Source organism: Malurus melanocephalus, unplaced genomic scaffold, assembly GCF_030028575.1.
Source record: "Malurus melanocephalus ecotype Western Australia unplaced genomic scaffold, MMel_1.1 scaffold_0, whole genome shotgun sequence".
Classification (NCBI taxonomy): domain Eukaryota; kingdom Metazoa; phylum Chordata; class Aves; order Passeriformes; family Maluridae; genus Malurus; species Malurus melanocephalus.
Window position 1 is genome coordinate 1,506,055 of NW_026623232.1, and position 20,724 is coordinate 1,526,778.

General features: G+C 36.3%; 1 protein-coding gene across 4 annotated transcripts in view; it reads left to right on the forward strand.

Annotated features, from left to right (window-relative positions):
- NUBPL (NUBP iron-sulfur cluster assembly factor, mitochondrial) overlaps positions 1–20,724 on the forward strand; it is a 77,408-nt gene that overhangs the window by 9,754 nt on the left and 46,930 nt on the right. Inside the window, exons 1-4 of one of the 4 annotated variants that reach the window (XM_057390288.1) lie at positions 4,404–4,451; positions 7,026–7,116; positions 18,535–18,574; positions 18,665–18,755. In XM_057390288.1, coding sequence (XP_057246271.1) covers positions 7,080–7,116; positions 18,535–18,574; positions 18,665–18,755 — 168 coding nt within the window. In that variant the 5' untranslated portion in view covers positions 4,404–4,451; positions 7,026–7,079. Of the gene's footprint in view, positions 1–4,403; positions 4,452–7,025; positions 7,117–18,534; positions 18,575–18,664; positions 18,756–20,724 lie in introns of those variants that run through there. The other 3 variants (XM_057390204.1, XM_057390452.1, XM_057390366.1) reach the window with 3 other exon arrangements.

The window sequence follows — 20,724 nt, forward strand, 5'->3', positions numbered from 1 at the left end:
GCGGGCGGCACAGGGACAGGGCCGGGGAGGGGGACGTGGTACGGGCGGCGGGGGGACGGGGACGGGGCGCTCGGCGCTGCGCTCGGACTGTGAATGCCCCTCGGCCGCATTGGCACCACGCACAGCACCCGGTGTTCTTTCTGAACCGGGAGACTCCCGGAGACTGACCAGTATAAACACAGGGCAAGAGGAGATGTCTCATGCGAATGTAGTGAGTTCCAGCGTAGGAATGATGTAGTTAGCCGAGTCCTCGCGTGAGCTCGTAGTGTGACAATAAAATAAATTTTAATTATTCAAACTGTGTCCTTAATCAAAACCCACACATTTTGAAACTACTCAAAAGCCCCCCAGCTTACCTTTTTTACATTACAGCCTTTTTTTTTTTTTTAATATTTTTTTTTTTTTTTTTTTTTTTTTTTTTTTTTTTTTTTTTTTTTATATTTGGCCTGTAATTAAACTGTCCACAGGATAATATCTGACTGCTGCATTCATAGATGACTTTACAATGTATGTACATTTCTTGCTGGTAAGGGTGAAATTCCATGTGGGAAAACAAATCTCGAAGAATTTAGACAATAATGAGCTCCTTCACTGAGTAATCATAGCATGAAGGCAAACTTTGGCTTATTTTGTCCTCTTGCTATGCAGCTTTTCTAATTGTTGGGTTTGATTTTTAGGCATCTGTAACTCTGTTGCTTAGAGAATCAGAAGAATTTAACCACTGTAGATAAGGTCTTCATGCCTTTTTTAATACTGAAAAGTGTCAGTAAAGCTGGAGATAGCAGTTAGAATTTATTTGGTTTATTTTGCAAGGATAGATTTGCTTCTAGATCAATTGAAAAAATGAGAGAACAAAGCTTTAAAAATTTTGCTGTTTTTCAAGTAAAAAATGAAGAAAATTAAAAATATATTTAAACATAGACCTCCTAAAATGTTTTACTTAAATCAGATGACTATATGCTTAATTTGAAAAAAAAGTCCTTTATTTTTTTTTGTTTGTTTGTTTTAAAGTATTACCTGTAGAGTTAAATGTATGCATTCTTAAGCTTCAAGACATTGAGAGCCCAGTGCAGATACCAGAGAGACTGATGTGAAAAGTGGATCCTTTTTTATAATTGTTTGAAATGCTGCTGCCTCTACAAGGGGCATCTTGTRGAGAGATGTGGTAATGTTGGGGATTCTGTTTTGGTAGTTTATTTTTTCAAATGGTTCTGTATTGAATTCTTTTTTTTTTCAATGGAATACCTAATTTGCAAAATTGCCAAACAAGGTTAAATTACTGGTATGCAATTGTTAAGAATGTTGAGTAGGAGCTACTACAGGCTGTTGTGGAAAAAAAGTGCCAGAGAAGTTCTGTGACTGGCAGAAAATTGGAAACACTTCATATGAAGCAAGAGCTTTCAAACCAGTAGCAGACTGAGTGTTTAAAGCAAGGTTGCATTTCTAGGCTAGAGTGAGGAAACTGCAGTGATATATTTTTGGCTTTAATCCAATTTACAGCTAGGTGCTTAAATAGTGTGCAGCTGAAAGAGTTAGAGAATTAAGGATTAAAAGATGGCTATTCATTGTGTCAGTATGTCAAACGGGGAATCCATAGCCTATCCTGATTTTAAGTTCCCTTTTGTCCTATGTGTTTTAAGGTCCCTTTTGTCCTGCAAGCAGTTTGGGATTAGCTCTAAGTCTATAATGACATTAAAAGGGTAAATTGAGAGTCCTGGTGGTGGATTAAGAGCACCAGCTTTAAAATAACTGGTACCTTCACTTAGCAAAGCTGGAATTTCTGTCTTTGGAATGGACTGCAGCTGCTGAATATCGGGAACACTTCTAGTGTAGGAAATTCTTCACTATATGGAACAATAACAGCTCATTAACCTGTGCCTTTATCCTTCCCAGGCTAAACACCAGGGAATTCTGGTGGTCTGCAGAGTTTACTTCAAAGTAAAATAACTATCTGCTGGCATCCAGTGGGGATACATATGCCCTACCAAGTATGGAAAAAAGTCTCTGAAAATATGAGCAAAACCAAAATTAATGCTGTCAAAGAGTCTCTGGATGTTTAGCAGTAGCGTAGGCTATGTTTATTAACAGCTATTTATAGAAGCTTTTTGTGAGCTCTTTTATATTTTTTTTTCTTCCTTTTTTCTCTTTGTTGGTATGAAGTCTTTAATCATATCTGTCCCTCAATATAGCATTTGGCAACTTGGAAGAAATTAGTATCACCAGATTTGCCACTGCACACAGAATTGTGTGGAGGGGTCCGTTATAATAAGTGAATGGAACTGGTTGCATTTGGTTGAAAATTTGTCACTGGAAAATATAATTGATTTTGTAGTTAATATTCCCCGAAAGATARAAAAGGGAACCTACATAAAGAAAGTGTAGGGAGGGACCAAGCAGTTCTTAAGTATATGCTCAGATAGCTAAGAGGAGAAAAGATACGGATCATTTTGTCATTAGCATGAACTTATTCCACCTGGACAAGGATTATGTACAGTAACATTTGCCTGCCTAAGAGAACAGACATAATAGCAATTGAATATTTTCTAATCTGCATAAGGAAAAGGAGGCAGAATTTCCTGGTTTTTTAATATAACCTCTCTTTGCCAGGACTTTGGCCTTCAACAACTTCATTTTAATTGTTTCCCCCAAAAGAATTGCAACTAAGCTCAGAGCTTGAAAATCATTAATTTAGAATACAGCTGTCATTTAAACCTCTCTTACTCACAAGGCCGTGGCCAGGTTCAAGGACTAAACTGAAATTTAATTATTAGAGAATCTTGCCAGAGAAAGTGAAGGGAAGGATCTTTTTAAGGAGGTTATCTACGTCTATAATTTGAACAGTGCACAAAATGAAGCGGGAGAATTCTCATCTCTCTCTCAGGGTTATATGCAAGAATGTCTTCTTTATTGATGTAGCATTTGGTTTTTTTGTGAATATAGAATCCTTACTGGTGACTGTGAAAACTAGTCAAACTAGTTTTTGATTCTTAGTGTAGGTGAGAGAAGTTTCTAAATTAAAATGAAACTTCACTGTACTTTTATTGGGTTAAGAGCTGCAGTGATTATTTTACTTACAGTACCTCATGCAGAATGTTTGTCAGAAATCTTCAGAGAGGTCTAATAGGCAAATTAATATTTTGCTGAGAAGATTAGTGATAGTGAAGTAGGAAGAATTACTTAGTTATGTAAAAGTAGAAGATGAAGAGAAGTTACAGATCTCTGTAATACAGTTCTTTATTCTGTAAAGTTTTTTGGTGTTCTTGAGGTCACCAGTGATCAGACAATTAGTACCAGTACTGCAGAAAAAGCAAATCTGGGCAGTAGTTAGCCTGAGCAGATGTTAGCCTGTGTTTCCCTACGGTGAGGGAACCTTAAAAGCATTGATAAGAAGGTAAATGTGAACATTTGTGAGTTTTTTAGTATAGTTTTTGCTGACAAGAGAGTACTTCTGTATTTTCATGTGCTGGCAATATGTTTATTTCTAATTTTGTGGTCTCTGCCTGATGGAATTTTGATAAGGATCTTACACTGCATGAAGAGGTCAGTGACCTTGCACGTGTTAGTTTGTGTATTTTTTTCAAAGCAGCTTTCCAGTGATGTGATTAAATCATGGGAATGGTTCCATTGTCRGTTGTATCTTGAGAATTTAAGCTGCAGAACTTGGAGTAAGGCAACCAAAAAAGAAAGCAGTTTCCAAGTGTAGTAAACTTGACGATTGATTCAAACTTTCTTCCACAGCTGGGCAGGTGGAAAGAAAAAGACAAATGTTAACTTGAGAGCAGCTGTTTTGAACTTGGTTATTGCTATGCCATCTGGGGAGATGGAATGCTGTTTATTTAATAGCACAGGAGAGAAATATGTTTTTAAGGAGAAAATACAGCCATAAGAAGATGGTGGAGTTGTGCTTTCTGAATCCTTTTCCTGCCAGAGTGCCGAGGGAGGCTGTAGCAGTTGAGTGTGCTGTGCTCTGAAAAACCCTTAGTAGCAGGGGGACTTCTACATGCTTGCATGTGCTTTAAGTATTGCATTTCTGTGTAATTAGTATTACTTAAGAAAAAAAAGATTCAGCATCAGTATGAGAAGTAAATGCATATGAAAATAATGTCAGAGGACATAAGCAGAATCTTAGAGCTTCCCCCTTCCCCCACCTTTTCCCTAAGTTACCTTCTTGGTCCTGTTTTTGATCCCCTGTAATCTATTCCTTCTGCTCAGCTGTTCTTTTTTACCTTGTGTGATGTTATGTATGTCTTTCTCAGATTTGTTTTAATACAGCAATGCTTTGCAAGATGTGCTGTTTTATATGAGGTATGGGTTATATGGGGAGAAAAACCAACTTATTAAAATTTAATRTAATTTTTTTATTTTTATAGCTCATGCATCTGGATTATATTTCACTCAGCATGAGTAGTGTCTGGTAATTCTGATTAACAGTTTCATGTGGTAGCATCCAGGTGYGTGCATATTATTTCTTCTCTTGGGGATTTAAAACATTGCAAATGCTGGAAGAGATGATCTAGACTGTACTGTGCATATCTTAAAAAATCCCTTGGTAGCTGCCATAATATTTTTCTGAGATAATTAAACCTCGAGTAAAGGGTTATTGGTATCCTAGGGACATTTACATACTGCAGAAGCAGGGATAGGAGAAACAAAACTCAAAACCATCACCTATTGGGCCAGTTCTTTCTGTATAAGCTGTTACTTCTAGGCAGTGCGAACTCTTCTTACCTAACATATTGAATTGCTTGGTGAAGAAACAAACTGCTGCCTTAGGCCATCTTAAGTGATTTAACRATTCTTCTGCCAGTGATTTAAGATTTTCTGAAAGACCTTTCTCCAATAATCCTGTAGAAAGCACCAGGCTTACAGGAACACCTGTGATTTTGTTAATGTGAGTGGTAGAAACTTAGGAATTTGTTAATCTTGTTGAAGACAACAATTTTATTGAACTACATCCATGAACAAAAACAACTGTATTTCAGAAACAGACACTTTTCTTACTTTTGAAGAAGTGTGTAAATTTTTTTAGAGAAACTGTCTAGTTTCTATTGTATTAGCTTGAAACCAAGATTGTCTCAGTAATTTGAAGTTGGAGCTGAATTTATAAAGACCTCTAGGTAATTGAAGGATGTTTTTCTCCAGTGTGGATGTATTTATGATTTATTTCRGGAAATTTTATATACTTAGATTGGGTAACAGAGATACAGTAGATACAATGCTGCTGACTCCTAGGAGTAAGTGGCTTGTAGTGGTGAACACCTGATTATGCCTAGGAGGTCATAAAGTCACTCTAATTGATCTAGGTCATCCTAAATCTTCAGTCCCTTTGGGCTGAAAGTACAACTYCAGTGAGTTGTCAGACTCTTGTAKTCAGCCAGTAGTGACAGTCCTTTTATGAGGGGGAAAATCCTCAGAAAATTTGGGATAAGTATGTCATCAGTTTTAAAACACTATGTAGGTTTTTCAGCAATTAGTTTCATTTGGGAAGGAATTAGGTGGAACAGCTTGTAGATAATATTTTGATGGGTTTGATTAGCTGCTGACAYGGATAAAGGGACTGAATCATGAATCTTTCTAATCTGATAAAATATGCCTTTTATACAAGAACAAAGAAGCTCTAATAGTCTGTTTTCAATGTCTTCAAAGTCGTAACATAAAGATGRGTCTCAGTGTTTTGAAATTGCACCTTTCAATGGTAGGCAAGAAGGAGAATAATTTGTTACAGTAACTCCTGAACTTTTGTCTAATAGTTTTCACAAGACATTATAAAGTGTTAAAAAAMCCTAAATTAAATAATCCATTTAATTATATATGCTTTGCTCTGTTTTGCAAATAAAATGTGTGTTGTATAACTGAACCCCAAATTTGGTTGAGTTTTGGAGTAAAAAAGGTACAAAGGTACTACTAGGTACCTTACTTTTCAAGGTACCTAGTAGATCAAATATGGTAATGCTTTTTTTTTTAACTTATCTTTCTACCTTTCCCATCAAAACTGTGATAACAAAATGGCTTAATATGAGATACCAAATTAGGAAAGCATCATCCAAGTAATGAAATACACATTTTGAAACATCGACAGTGGAATTCTGATTTTGTATTGTTGGAAAAGCTCCTCTTGCTGCCTTAACCTTTCAAACAAGCTCTTAAACATACTTGTTTGCAATTTTGCAAAATGTTGAATACAGTTAGCTTTCTATATTAGAGAAACTTGACATTCAGGACTTTAAAGGGTTTGCTCTTTACACCTTAATTTGCAGAAGTTGGTAATTGGTACTGTGCCTTGCCATCTGTAGGGGAAATAGTTTAATTTCCACAAAACATGTCTGTATATCTATAAAAAATATGGAAAGGAATCTCTAAGTCTAGACTGCATAGTTGAAATAATTTTTATTTGAAGTTTATTGCCTAATCTACCATATGTAGTTGAATAAACCCATTTTTAGCATACTTTTGTGTAAATGTATTTGATTAAAATGTTATGCCTGCTTAATTAGCTTCAGAGACTTGCATTTCAGTAACTTCAAGATGTCTGCAAAAGTATACTCTGGCCACTTAAATGGAAGATAAAACCATGCTTATTACGTTTATCACATTTTTTGTAATTACTAGTATGATTTAAATTGCATTAATTTGCATATACTTACAAACCTCACTTTTTTTTTGACAATAATATTTGATACCTTGTTAAAAAAAATTTAWGTTTTATTTCTGTATAAAAGTACATGGTGTAGAGGGAACATTGGTTATAATGCTTGTCAATATAAAGCTGGTGGTCTACCTTGTATGTAAGAAACTGAGGATTTTCTGTGTGGGTAATCTAGCTTTTGTAAAGACATCTGACCCAGCTTGTAGACATTGTTATATTTCATTCTTCAATGGCAGTTTAGAGAGAAAGGAAACAGTGATAACTGATGTCTCAAATCCAGATCTTATTTTTATTCTCTTCAAACAGTATTGAATTTTGTTCAGCTAATAATAAAGGAAGACAGACATTTTGAGAATTACTTTTTTTGTTCCTTACACAGACAAAAGAAGTTGGTTTACTTGATGCAGACATATATGGACCTTCAATTCCAAAGATGATGAACTTAAAAGGAAACCCAGAATTAACACCAAGTAAGTGGAAGGGATTTTGCTTGCTATCTTTTTTATACAGGGATGAACATGGTCCGCTCACAGCTGCTTCCTTGGTGTGGCACAGAAGGGATGCAAACAGAAGATGAAGGCTGTGTGTATTTTTTAATTTATAGTATTAAGGATACTTTCAAAGCTAACTTGTACAATTCGGAGCACAGTCAGAATCCTATTTTTTCTTCATCTTGGTYTATGCAGTTTAATGGATTTGCACTACAGACTCCGGAAAGGAAGGTTATTTATTAATAGTTGTAAAATTGTTATATRGTATCCTACAGTAGATTATTTTCAGTTAAAGAAAAAACCCACTAATCTAGGGAAAGACGCTGAAATAACAATAAGAGATTGATCATTACAGTAGCTTGTATGAAATGTCATTAAAATGATAGTTTGATCTTTCTTCAACCAAATGTGCCAGGCCACCTGACTTACTTTATTTGAAGTTGTGTGTTTAGAAATGCAGTGGTGGTCACTTCCCTGCCAGAGTAGACAAAACTACTAATTTGCCTTCTGCTAGGAAGAATTCTGGAGAAACTTGAATTCAGGTAGAAGAGCCTTCAGAGAAATATGGAAACCCAAAGTAGAAAGGTCACATCAAGTCTGTTTACCATTCAGAAATTTAACTTTCACCCAGGCCAACCAAGGATAAAATGGCTTTATCTTGATACCCTGATCATGATGTTTGAGTGTAAGGCAGTGTGCTTTTTTGGGGTGCTAGGGACACTGGGGTGATATGGTTTGTTTGATACTTTGTTTTGATTGTCCTATGACAGAGTGCATGTAAACAGCTGTCAAATTGAGTACTTCCTACATTTAAGTACCTGGCTTACAAACACAGGTTTTATTTAGATAAATTCCTAAGAGAGAAGGAAAGTACTCTGGTTTTATTTGTTGGATTTTTGTTATATCTTTTGAAGTCRAAGGCTAATTAGGCTGAGTGTTAAATAAATAACTGAACCTTTTCATGTATCATGGGTAGTATTTGACTTCCTGATACAAACGGAAATATTGTTGCATTCACTTGTACTTTGAACTTCACTGAGGATTTATGTTATACAGGCTGTGTTTTCATGTTGCAGATTTTTTAGCTATGAATTTTGYATTTGAAGTGCATTGTGCAATATGAACACAAAATGGACTACATTGTGGTGTTCATATCTCTTTTCATTTTTATGTAACCTTGATTTCTGTTTCTCCATTTTTCCTCACTGTCTGAAAAATTGATTAGATAATTTAGAAGTTCATGGTAATTTTGCTATCTATTTCATCAATCCATTTCTTGAGCCAAAAATTGAAAAACAAGTTGCCCAGTCTATTGCTTAGACTTGTACAAATCAACCTGTCAGGAGTACAAGAACTTAAGACTATATTCACTCATATACTGAGCAGTTCGGTTTTGTTTCAGTGACCAGATTTTTCTGGTAAACTACTGAATAGAATTCACTATAAGCTATGTCTTGTTTCAAGCATTGTTAAAAATGCAGAATTCAACATAATAGAAAAAACCTGGAAGGTTTCCCTGAACTGAAACGGCTGCTGTTGTCTTCTAAACACTGGCTTTTGGTCACTTACATATATTCTCTCTAATTCTGTGTGGAATGTACAAGTAAATGTCAGGATTTAAAGAAAATACCTTTATTTTATCAGACAGAGAAACAAATTGGTATGTTTCAAAAGCTTGACAGATTACACAAGTCTGTGGAGAAAGACATAGTGATTTGGTATGAATGATCACAGGACAGAATTTTTATTTCAGGGATTCTGTTCAGTTCTCTGTGTATTTTTAACTATTGATTTGATGAACCTGCAGTAACAGCAGTGGAAGTACTGTCAAAGATGGTTTACTTATGAAATAGGAATGGGGTAGGAGACTAATTAAACTTTGATCAAGAGTTCGTTTAACGAGTGATAGAGGGAATAAGCTTGCACAGGAGYGATGAATCATAGGTGTGTGTGTATATATATATGGAATATCTATATAGGTGTATATATATAACTGTACTGATATAAAAACATGTATGACACTTGCATTTTGGTATAATGAAGTTTAGTGTTACCTTCTGGTTTCTTACTATATTCTCAAGAGTAAAATAAGCTCTGAAGAAATATTGCATAGCAATTGAGAAAGCCCAGGCAGTTCTGTGTTACAGAAGTGTGTAAACTATGTCTMCATAACAATAAGTCCATTAAAAACATTTTTCATAACATAGCAATGAAAGAAATCTTTAAAGTCTAATGCTGTCTTCAGTGTGATGCCTGGATTTGAAAATGAATCTGTAGCATAATCCTGGGAGGTTCTGAGCACTCTTGCAATCTTTGATTTCTATTTCTTTTCTCCCATGGAAAGGGATTAGGGATGCCTAATTTCATGCGAAATAAGTCCATGCAGCAATTATTACTTCTGAATAGAAATTATTATGGTTATGCTATAATTTAAGTATTCAGAATGAATTAGGAGTTTTTAGTGAGGAGAGAGTCTGTATAAATGGAAGCTACTACATTAATTTAATTTTGCAAACTGTAGTACATTGAAAAGTCTGCTAACATTTAATATGCTGTCATTGAAAATACTTCAACTAAATGATCAGGGAAATACTGGTTAATAAGTTCACAGCTGAATTTAATTAGCTAATGGAGGATTATCTAACTATAGAATAACTATTAGCATCAGCTACAGTATATATGCAGGGCAATGCTAATAGCATAAGTAACAAAAGCATTACTTCTTTCCCCAAGTAATTTACTTAAAAGCTGTTTTCTGGCCTAATGAGTCACATAATTTCATTTTTTCCTTTTAAATCTGCCATTCAAACTAGATGTCAGTGAGTRAAAATTACTGTATTGCCAAAAAATATTGCCATTTTGCCAGATAATTAAAGTTTCTTTATTTAGTTTGGTAATGAAGGTTTTGGTGGGTAAATCTTTGACAGTTGACTGCACTCTTAGTATTTCAGAACTTTGCSATTTTATTATAGCCTCAATGTCTTTAATTTTGTAATAAAATAGTATATTCAAAAGATCAGTAGTAGGCATCCGTTTCCACAATTTAGAATAAAATGTAATTTATTAGAAGAAGCTAGCAGTGTTTGTGGCTGCTCCATTGAGTCTAATAAAATTGCGGGACCATTGCAGAAATGGACACTTGAATTTTATCAATGGGATACATTTACATATCTTAATACTGATAGGAGGCTCTCATAACAGAATGTGGAAATTTACAATAGTTGTGACAGTTTAAAGTTGTCTGCTGAAATAGTATTGAGGGATCGTGGTGCATTCATTTCAGGGTTATAAATGGAAAATTTGGAGTGGATTAGTGAAATGGACAAAATGTTATGTAGGTAGTATAGTTATTTKGGTAGCCATGAAGAGTTTCTTGATCTTTGCTAAGGATTTAAATTTAAAGATATAGCTTGTCTCCAAGTTGTTCTTATCACGCTTTGTCAGTGGAACTGCATCATGATTAATTAAAAAAAAACCTATATTTGATTCTTTCAAAAAGAGTACTTGCAACTGACACTAGATTTGTGAGAACGTGATTTTTAGATTGTGTAATGACATGCTTTATTGATTCTATTTTAAAAGTAGCCTGAACTAAGATGCTGTGTTTTACTTTTGGTGATGTCTTAACCCCAGTTTATCTGGATGGCTGAAATACAAYAGTTCCATGTGTCTTACATGTGACAAAATAATAATTGAGAATGTCATAATTAATTGTGGTTTATATTTTAGAGGCTTTTTCAAACGTGATGAAGTAGTTGAAAATGAGAGGACTACTTCAGTGTTAAATATTTCATTCTGGACGTTGACTATTGCCCTCAAACTTGTAACAATAACCCTCAAGCTGGATTAGTTCAGCTAAGTTTCAGTCAAGTTCACTTGTGGAAAAAAATTATGACCTTTGCTTAGAAGAGAGAGGAGATGGAGGATACCCAATTCTGCAAGGAATTATTTATAGGCATACAGTTGTTACCTGCTCTCTAAAAAGAGAAAACCTCTAGGGAATGAATTTATTAAAATTTTATTCTTCATTATACATAAATTCATACAATTACAAAAAGTGTAAGATGAGAAATGTAGTGTAGTAATTAAAGCCTCTTACTGATAGTAGTCTTTTTAGATAAATGGCAAATCAAATTTTACCAAATGCCATTCAATATAAATTACTGAAACACTGTAACCTGAAATAATACTTTTTAAATACTTGAAGGCAGATTTGTACTCTTCATGTTGTTAATCCTGCAGTGCAGTAATTCTAAACGATTTGATTTGGATTTTGGCTAGCAGATACTCACTATATTATGAAGTTTACTCCTAGAGATACAAAYGATTTTTGGTTCAACTTGTATAAAAACTGGAATTAAATTGCAAAATGGCAATTTTGTTGTAGGAACAGGATGGATACTCTTTTCATTACACGTACATAAACAAAAGAAATTAATTACTCTTTTGTACACTGAACATGTTTACCTTTTTGCTTRTTTCAGAGGAACAAATGTTTCCATTGCTCTTGTCTGCTAGAAGACAAATTGAAGGACTGTAACTAATTCTGAATTTTCTCAATATTTTTACCTTGCAGTTTCAYTTTCGTGCCTTTTTTTCCTCTGCAGACTTCTTGCTGTATTCTTTCTCTTTCCTTCTCCTTCTCTGCCATACAGTGTGGTGGCTTTTCAGAATAAAGAAATAAAGCAGAATATATCAAAAATAGGAAAAAAGTGTGGTTTAATCCTTTCACTTTAGAGACCAGAGGCCAAAAGTGACAGTAAGAGTTTAAAAGCTAGCTTTCCTTTGCTTTAGTTGATGGTTCTCATAATTTATACACTGAGTGTGATGCCACATGGTATAGGATATCCCTTTTATAACTWGGGATCAGCTGTCTTGATTGTGGCCCCTCCCAGTTCCTTGTGCACCCCTAGCCTGCTTTGCTGGTGGGGTGGGGTGACAAGAAAAGACATGGACTCTGTAAGCATTACTTAATAATAACTAAAAAAACCCTCTGTTATTAACACTGTTTTCACACAAATCCAAAACACAGCTCTGTACCAGCTGCTATGAAAAAAAACCCCTCTCTCTTAGCCCAAATCAGCCACAATTGCACATAATCCTTTGAACGGATTTTTTTTTTCCCTCCCATGGCTTTTCACCTAAATTTATGGGATTTTTTTGGGTGGGGTCTTGATTATAGTGTTGAACCTAAAAAGGCTGAATCTCTGCAAATATATTGAGTTCTGCAGTTTTGTTTTGAAAGCCATGAATGTCCCTAGTTAACTGGAATGTTTTTTGAAGTTGAGTCTTGAATTAAAGCTGATGTGTAGTGAGTGTCTGCCCCTCGGGTTTCTGCAGCTCCCTGCTGTGCTCTGTGGTTGTCTAGCACCCCGGTATGTGACTGACCAGGGCAGTGCCCCTGTCACAGCAGCAGCTCATTGCTYCATATGACACTGGAGCATCCCCAGAGGTTTTGTGTGTCAGGACGATGCTTTAAACTGAATGTTGGGTTAGTCTGTTTCATTCCTCCTGGGTATAATGAGCTAGAAGAACCTGCCTAAATTAGTCTAATAAAGCTTTTGATCTACTATAAATAAACTTTTTGGTTCCTTGGGGATCTGAGAACATTTCAAAATTTGGGTTATTTTAGCAATCGTAAGGAAGACATTTGTGATGGAAGGTAATGGCACAATGCTTAAAACTAGTCCTGTGTTTYAAACCTGTTTTAAACCTAACAAGTCAGTGCTGCTTTAAAATGTGACAAAGATGTTACTAAATCACTGTGCTCTTTTCTTGTGCTAGACTTGCTTTTGAATACAGTCTTCCAGCAAGCTTTAGTTCTTTTGCTTTTAGGTAGGACTGATGAAGTCATATCTGCAAAACTGTTSTGTTAATGAAAAAGCTTTTACAGAGCTTTGTTTCCTCTGCAGTCTGTCAGGAGGAAAAAAYGTGTAAAACCTTCTCAGGTAATGGGACTGGTAGACACTCTAAATATGAGAACCAAATCTCTTGGGAAAAGTTGCATATCATTATGCGTATATTTCTTAAAATTGAACAGTGAGCATGGAATAATGCTCTTTAAGTCTCATTATGAGTTTGCTTTGGTTAAGTATTTGGGATGTCTTTGTGGTTAGATAACACTATTAGTGCAGGATGTAATGGGAAATCACAGCCTTCCTTGTGTGGAGCTCTTCAAGCTTAAAATACAAATTACAGTATTTCTGGGGCAATCCTGCAAATAAACTTATAACACAGTGTGAAATCAAGCCTGAAGTCTCAATTAGTCTGTCACTTGCCATAGAATATTCCAGGCTTCTGGCATAAGCAGTTAAAACAATGATTACAGTTAMAACTAGGATTTAAAATTTGTGACTTTGATTAACCTTTTGGTGACAGCATCCTTTGCCCTCTGACATAGATTGGTGTCACTGTTTTATTTCAAGGTACCCTCAGGCCCTGTTGCAATTTGTTGCCCTACCTCTGTGGCATTTCTTTCCTCTTTACCATAGAGCTGGTGGAATTCACTTGCCTTTTCTTAGGAAACTGTACTGCTTTAATTATGCTGGAGTATGGTGTCTGGCATCGAGCTGCCCCTTCAGAAGGTRTGTCTCTCACTATGCCCTCAGACAAATCTGCTAACCCTACAAATCTCRGCTGCCTAAGGCACTCCAAGTGGCAGGAGACATCTGTATTTACCTATACAGGTAAAGCCCAACCATTTTTTAACTCTTCTTGTCCAATGTCTCCTCCCTTTCCCTCTTCCCTCCTCCTTTCCCCTACCCTTGCTTCCTTTTTTCCCYTTCCTGTTATGAGAAAGCGTAAATAGTCTGAATCCTTTGTGTCCTTGACTGGAATCTGGATCCTCCCATTACAGAATATTGACCTTGGGATGTGACTTTCAGAACAACCAGCAAATAAGTTCCTTGTACATGGTGGTTACCAGAAGATGCTGTGTAAGCTGTWGCCCTGACTTAGACTGTGGTATGGTATCCTTCAGTCATTGGCAGCATGAGACTGTAGGCAATTAAAATCCAGATGATGCAAAACTCCTTGAGCTCTTGTAAGTTTCYGTGCTGAAAATATATTGCAGCTTGTCTGTAATATGGCACATCAGTTAGATTTGTGTTAAATAATCTTGTTTAATGTACCAGAATCCACAGACTGTTCTGCAGCGTCTCTCTGACCATTTTGTATGCCTCAGTTTGCTTTTTAAAGTTTAAATTCTTTTTAAACGTACTTGTGAGTTCCAAGGGTAAATACGAAACTTCAGCAACATGCCTGAACTGTTGGGATCTCCTAGATGTTTATTAGCTGTGCATTACATGCTCTCTGAAACTGGAAATGCTCTAAGTGGAGCCATGGCTCCAGAGTCAGAGCATCTGACCTTGGGGAGCACAACACAGGTCTCCAAATCCACAGGATTCTTGAATAGCCTTGATTCTGTTATCTGTGAGGTAATAATTTCCCACCTCACAAGCATGTTGTTAGKTAGAAATGTTCATTTTAGATGGCACGGGTGTTATGGCAACAGGGTTTGTGTAAACAGTAAGAATTGGGAAATGTTCACATTGAGAGCATAGCCCGGAGCACGCAGTTGTGTCTGTGCTGGCAAAACTCTGTTGGTAGWGACTTTAGAAACATTTGGAAATGTGCATGCAAAAGTCAGTAGAATGTGTTTAACTGGAAAATAGTACAAGTATTTTACCTTTTTCATAGCTTTAACTATTGAAGCTAGATCAACTTAAAAGCCCCACTTTCTTGCTCAATGGCAAAATTCCAATTAGAACAGGCCGGTGACTTTGAATATTAAGGTTTATTGAAGATGAAGATTAGGTGAAGTTACTATTAGAAACCTCTGCTCTTCCATTATAGTGGCAAGTTCCAAAAATATCTGAGTAAAATAGGAAATATTTAATAGGGAGAAAAATTTGACCTTCTCATGTTCTCCTCTCATATTTGGATTTTTTTTTGTCTTTGAAATGGCAAAAAMCCCCCAATTTTCTCCTCAGTTCAGACATTGGAAAACGCAGAGCAACTCCTCTGCATTCGGGCTTGCTGAGTCAGTGAGTCAAAATACGTTTGCTCTGGTGTTGTYTGATGCACTACATTAATATTTAATAATTATGGGCTACCTTTGCCCTTTGCTTTTCTTAAACAGTATAATGCGTTCTAAGGAGGTGTAATATAACATCACAACCTTCTGCAAAAATGGTCTTTACTTATCTGATGGGCTAAGACTGAATGTAAGCTTTTGCTTGCTCTAACATACTGGTCAACAAACCTCTTTCAAAACCTAAAACCTGTATGTATATGGTTCTGTACAGGCTTTCTGTGCTGTACTAACCCTGGCCATACTGAACTGCTAAGCCTTTTTAGAGAAAAAGAGTGGACTAACTCAGTTACCTTGTTAGGATAGTCTGCAAGGCTTGATTTGTTTGGGGAGAAAAAGCTTAGTAAAAAATAATTACAAAATGCATCTTCATTTATGTAATGAAGATCCATCTTCATTACACCAATGTTATTCTTCCCCATGTGAGTAACAATTCAACATTTAAACCAGTCTTAGAACTGTTTTAATCAGCAATCTGTTATAAAGCTGTCATCAATTTGCACGTGTCTGCCTTTCCTAGTGCCCTACTTGTATTCTATCAGAAAAGGCATTTACTGACATGTCACTGGTGCTGTGTTAATCTCACTGATTTTATATGGTCAGGGAAAACACAGCAGTCTTTTACTTAGGGCATCAAGCCTACTGGAAAATTGCAAACTAGGCTCTTTTATTTATCTCTTGGCATAGGTGGCATGGTATTGCTGTGTGTTATGATTTTAAGAAATCTGATTTGTGGTGTGTTTAATTTTTGGAGCGGTATGGTAGGCTTCTGATAACGGAAAAGCATACTCTAAAAGCAATGGGAATTAGAGATGTTACTGAGATCTCATTAAGCTAAATCTACTTTACRTGTTATGTTTTAGAAAATCTTCATGAGACCCAGGGCGAAGGAGAAGGAAGGCCTGTTACTTTTGATGAGACAAGGGTGATTATCAAAGCCTACTGTGGCACTTTAGATTTGAGATTAGTCTTAAGAATGATTTTTAGCGGTGGGCAAACAGTGGGGAGCTCTGCAGTATTTTGCATTACTTTGAGAATATGCAGAATGTTATAGCCAAAATATACAGCAAGTTGTGAATTGTTCCTGTGCATTGTATAAATTTGATTAAATCTTACTGCTCAGAGCAGTTTATAGTCCTTATTGTTAACCAAAGAAAATAAAATGCAGTTTTCATAAAGGGAAACTTTGGTGTTGGGAAATAAACAGTGTGTATATTTTAAAAACAGAAAATGTGTTTTTCTACAGTGTGTGTATTTTAAAAACAGAGGCCCCTTTGGCTGCTCTGTAGGTCAGCGTTTATCTACTCATAGCAACTCCTATTTTAGGAAGGAGGGGGAGATGTTGGAAGGTTTGTGAGATTAGTCTGTGTACCTGGTCTCTATGCAGAAGAAATTGTCTTTGCGGGTGTTGGAGGTTGAGATGTTAGCCTCTGGGTATTTGACTGACATAGTGTAGAGCAGTTGGACTGAACTGAGAAGTGGCTTAGTATTTTAGTGAACTTCCCAGAATAATGCATCTTTTCCATTCAACCTACTCTCCAGCTCCTTAGCAGTCAAAGCTTGGCCTCCCCTTTTTGTTGTCTTTTGTTTTGTCTTAAAATTATCTCTATTTCATGATTAAAAATGAAGGAGACCTTGAGTCTGCAGTGATATATGCTACCGCAGATACTTTATTCCTATTTCTTTTGTTTTTGAAACCCTCTCTTAGGCAAATTTTTCTCTCAATACTTCTAATAGTATAACTTTTTGTTGTTCACAAGGACACCAAACCAGTGCCTTGAGATGGCGCTAGGCTGAAGTTCCAGTGTCATCAGTGTGATTTGCTAGAAATGTGATTAGACAGTATAATGCCACCAAAAGAAGCCCTGACTAAACACTGAGGAGCCGCACAYGTCGAGACGAGCTGTGTGCACTGGCGTAGTGTATCAGTCCAAGGCAATCTCCTTTTCAGTAATAGTTCCCTACCCATTCCTGAATGCAATAGTCATGCAAGTGATTTGTTTATCTTCCTAGTTTGTTCTTTTTGATTTGTAAACCAAAACATGCAATTTATTCTCCACTATATTTCTACAAAATTACATAGCTTGAATGCTCACTTACTTGATTGCTTGAAAGGTTTATTCTCTAGAGTTTAGCTGTTTAATTTGTATRCTCTTGGTTGTTATTCTGTCTGAATTTGGAGTTCAGCTTTGAATGCATTGTTTTTCTTTTGCTCACATTGTTTTTATTTTACTCTCTATGCATTTTACTTTGGGTATGCCAAGAATTTCTGGCAAAATCTGTATTATAGTATATTTTATATTGCTTTAAGAATTCTTTCTATGTTCTGCTGTTTCCTGCCTGTGTATGCTCTTCCAAGACATCAGCTTGACTAAATAAAATTCCATTTCTTTCTTTCTTGTGTATCCATGCCATTTTGAGATAAGGTGTGGATTTAGATGGTAGAAACCATTAAGAGGAGTTTTGGCTTTTGGGTAATTTGTTTTGAATGCACTTTTTTTTATTGTTTTGTTTGATTTCTGCTTGCTTGCCCCTTTACCAGCAGAACAATCACAATATTCCCTCCCCAGTTTTTATTCTTCACACTGGAGAGGATAGGAATAAGAGGCATTACCTCTGCAATATTCAAGTAAACGTCTTTTGTTCTGACAGAAATTTTAGGAGTCCTTCAGACTTCTATCAGCCTGAAGAAATCCAGGACTAATTATCTGGAGCTGTTGACGATGGGTAGTTCAGGGGTGGCTTTATTTGGTATCTCTACTCTGGGGTTTCTGTAGCAGATTTAAYAGGAGACAAATTCCCCATAACTCTGCTATGTTAGTGGGAGCACTCCTCTGATTCATGAGATTAATGAATGAATATGATAGTTAAAAAAATTGAAAATTAAAATACCACTACGTAGTATGAGTGGTTTTGTTCCAATATAAATGACTCAGCTTTTAGTGATTCCTGACAGGGAATCTATGCCTTCCAACATGGGAATTTCATAAAAATAGATGGATTTGGGCAGCACAAAGTGACATTATATTGTGGGCAAATGCATTCTTATTCTGGCAAAAGATGAATGGTATTAGAAAAAAGTCACAATCTAAGAAAAAGTGAAGTCAGATTCTTGGGCAGAATAGGTAAATGTATACATGTAGTGAAGGGATGAAGGGGTAAAATAAACAACTTTTTAAATAGAGACGGAAAACTGTTCTTAAAAGATTAAAAAAAAGGTGTAAGCTTATTTCTTAAAAAAAACCCCAAATATCCTAAAACCACCTCCCCTCCAAAAAAATCCCCTTTGTTTGCTTTTGTTTTAGAAAATCTAATGAGGCCCCTTAAGAACTATGGAATCGCATGGTGAGCATATGTTTTAATTTAAATCAAGCTTCCTTTCAGATGTGCTTGGTATTGTGCTGTAAAGCTCAAGTTTTTGCTTTGTTGTTTCAGCATGTCTATGGGTTTCTTGATAGAAGAGACTGCCCCAGTTGTGTGGAGAGGGCTCATGGTAATGTCAGCTGTTGAAAAATTGTTGAGACAGGTAAGGCTTAGTGGTGTATTTGTGCTTCGAAGTAATCAGTTATTTTAAAATGCATTTAACTGATACATGAATGTGACATTATTTCATATGTTAGTTGTGAGCATTTTTGTGTCTTGGTCTTAAATTCAGGTAAGGGGGAAAATTGATACTTKTGTGTTTACTTATCCCCCTCAAACAGCGATGTTGTTCCATGCCTTTGATGAATTACCCTGATTTGCCTTCCTTCTCATTCCTTTTTATGTTTCTTTATGCAGTTAAAAAAAAAGGCATTTTGAAGTTGCATAAGGATTTGAATGYATAGGTATCTATGCATATCTACAACTGTATTTATTCCCTTATGTGCTTGTTAATTTACCAGCACTAAGATTTCTTGGCTGGCATTTGACATGTGACAGGTACAGGAAAATCATTAGCTACAATCTCTGTGTAATGCAGATAGGTTGATAGTTAATAAATTTTATGGCATGTAGAAGTGGGGTGACTTCTTTATTCCGTGACAGATTTTTTTTTCTTTTATTATGAATAGATCTGTGAAATGCTAATGAGACAAACAGCTGAAAAAATGCATTAAGGTTGCATTTTTAGACTTTGAAGTGACCCAGACTGTTCACAGCTGGCATCCATTCTAGGGATCTACTGTGTACAGCTTGGAGATCCCAAGGTTTTTGTATGTCTTCTTTAAATGCCTCCAAATCTTGTGATCCTTTAATGACTGAAAAGAATAATTTTTTTTCAGTCTTTTTCCATTTTTACTGAATTCTTCTCTAATACAGATTTCAGAATAGTGACACTCACTGCTGTGGTCACAAAAGCCATGGATCTGCCAAAATTTCAGGAAGAATGTCTTTGTCTAGAATTGGCCTTTAAAAGTAAGGGGTATCCAAGCCAATGGCTGTGTAGACTGTTCTGATCTCTTTGTGTGCTGTGTTGTGCTGGTYTGGCTCGCAAAACTAGAATGTAAAACCTTGAAGGTAGAACTAAAGTTAGCACCTGCTGTATTGGCATACTCTGCCTGGGGAGTCTGAAGGCTGGCAGGCACTCCAGGGCTGTTCCTTCAGTCAGCAGCATCCCAGATGGGAAGCGTGTGCCAGCATCCTTGGGGAGGGTGCGGGTGATGCTGTGTAATGAGCTCCTTGCTCCCTAGCAACCGGTGCAGTTACGTGCTGGCCAGCCATGCTGTGAGAATGACACAAGCCCATTMATGCTCAGGGCATCCCTGGTTTCCCTGACAGTGAAACCTGAGGTCWGAAACACAAATGCATTTGGGCTAAATTTCTTTGACTCACATGCATTTTGCTTCTGCATGATGACCAGGATAGTATTAAATCTGGAAAAAGTTTGAATCTCTTCYTTCAAAAATGTCATGGTTTTACTTGGCCCAATTTTTGGTGGTGGGGGGATGGGACCAAGAAACCACAAAGATGGCTCCTGTGAGGAGGTTCTAGAAGCTCTCTCCTTCTCCAGAAAAGCTCACAGATCCCAGGGTAAACCAGTGGCTCTGCATGATGTACAGGTGGCTTTAAGAAAGGAAGGAATGCATTTTCTAGACTAAGACCTGCTGTTTTATTTTTAAAAGCTGTGTTCTCTCTTCTGACAGTTAGCAGCCAGTCTCAAGAGCGGGCTAACTGTTGCACCAGTAGTTTTGTAACCTTGGACATCTAAATAAGAGAGAACCACAGCATGTGATGGTAAAGAGACCATTATTCTATTTTGTATTAGAAATAGGTTTTCTTTCTCTTTATCTGTTGTGGTTGGTCTCATCSACTACCTTTTGTTTAACAGGATAAAGTTGCTTCCAAGAATAAAATACTTCTGCTTGTATTTAACTTTCTAAAACCATATTCTTAAGAAATAGCTGCTTTATCTCATTAACTGCATAGAAACCATTTAAATTAGCTCCCTAATCTAGATTTGTAGTACAAGTGTGAGGAGTCCCTGTGCATTCAGACTGAAAGCTAATGAAATACGA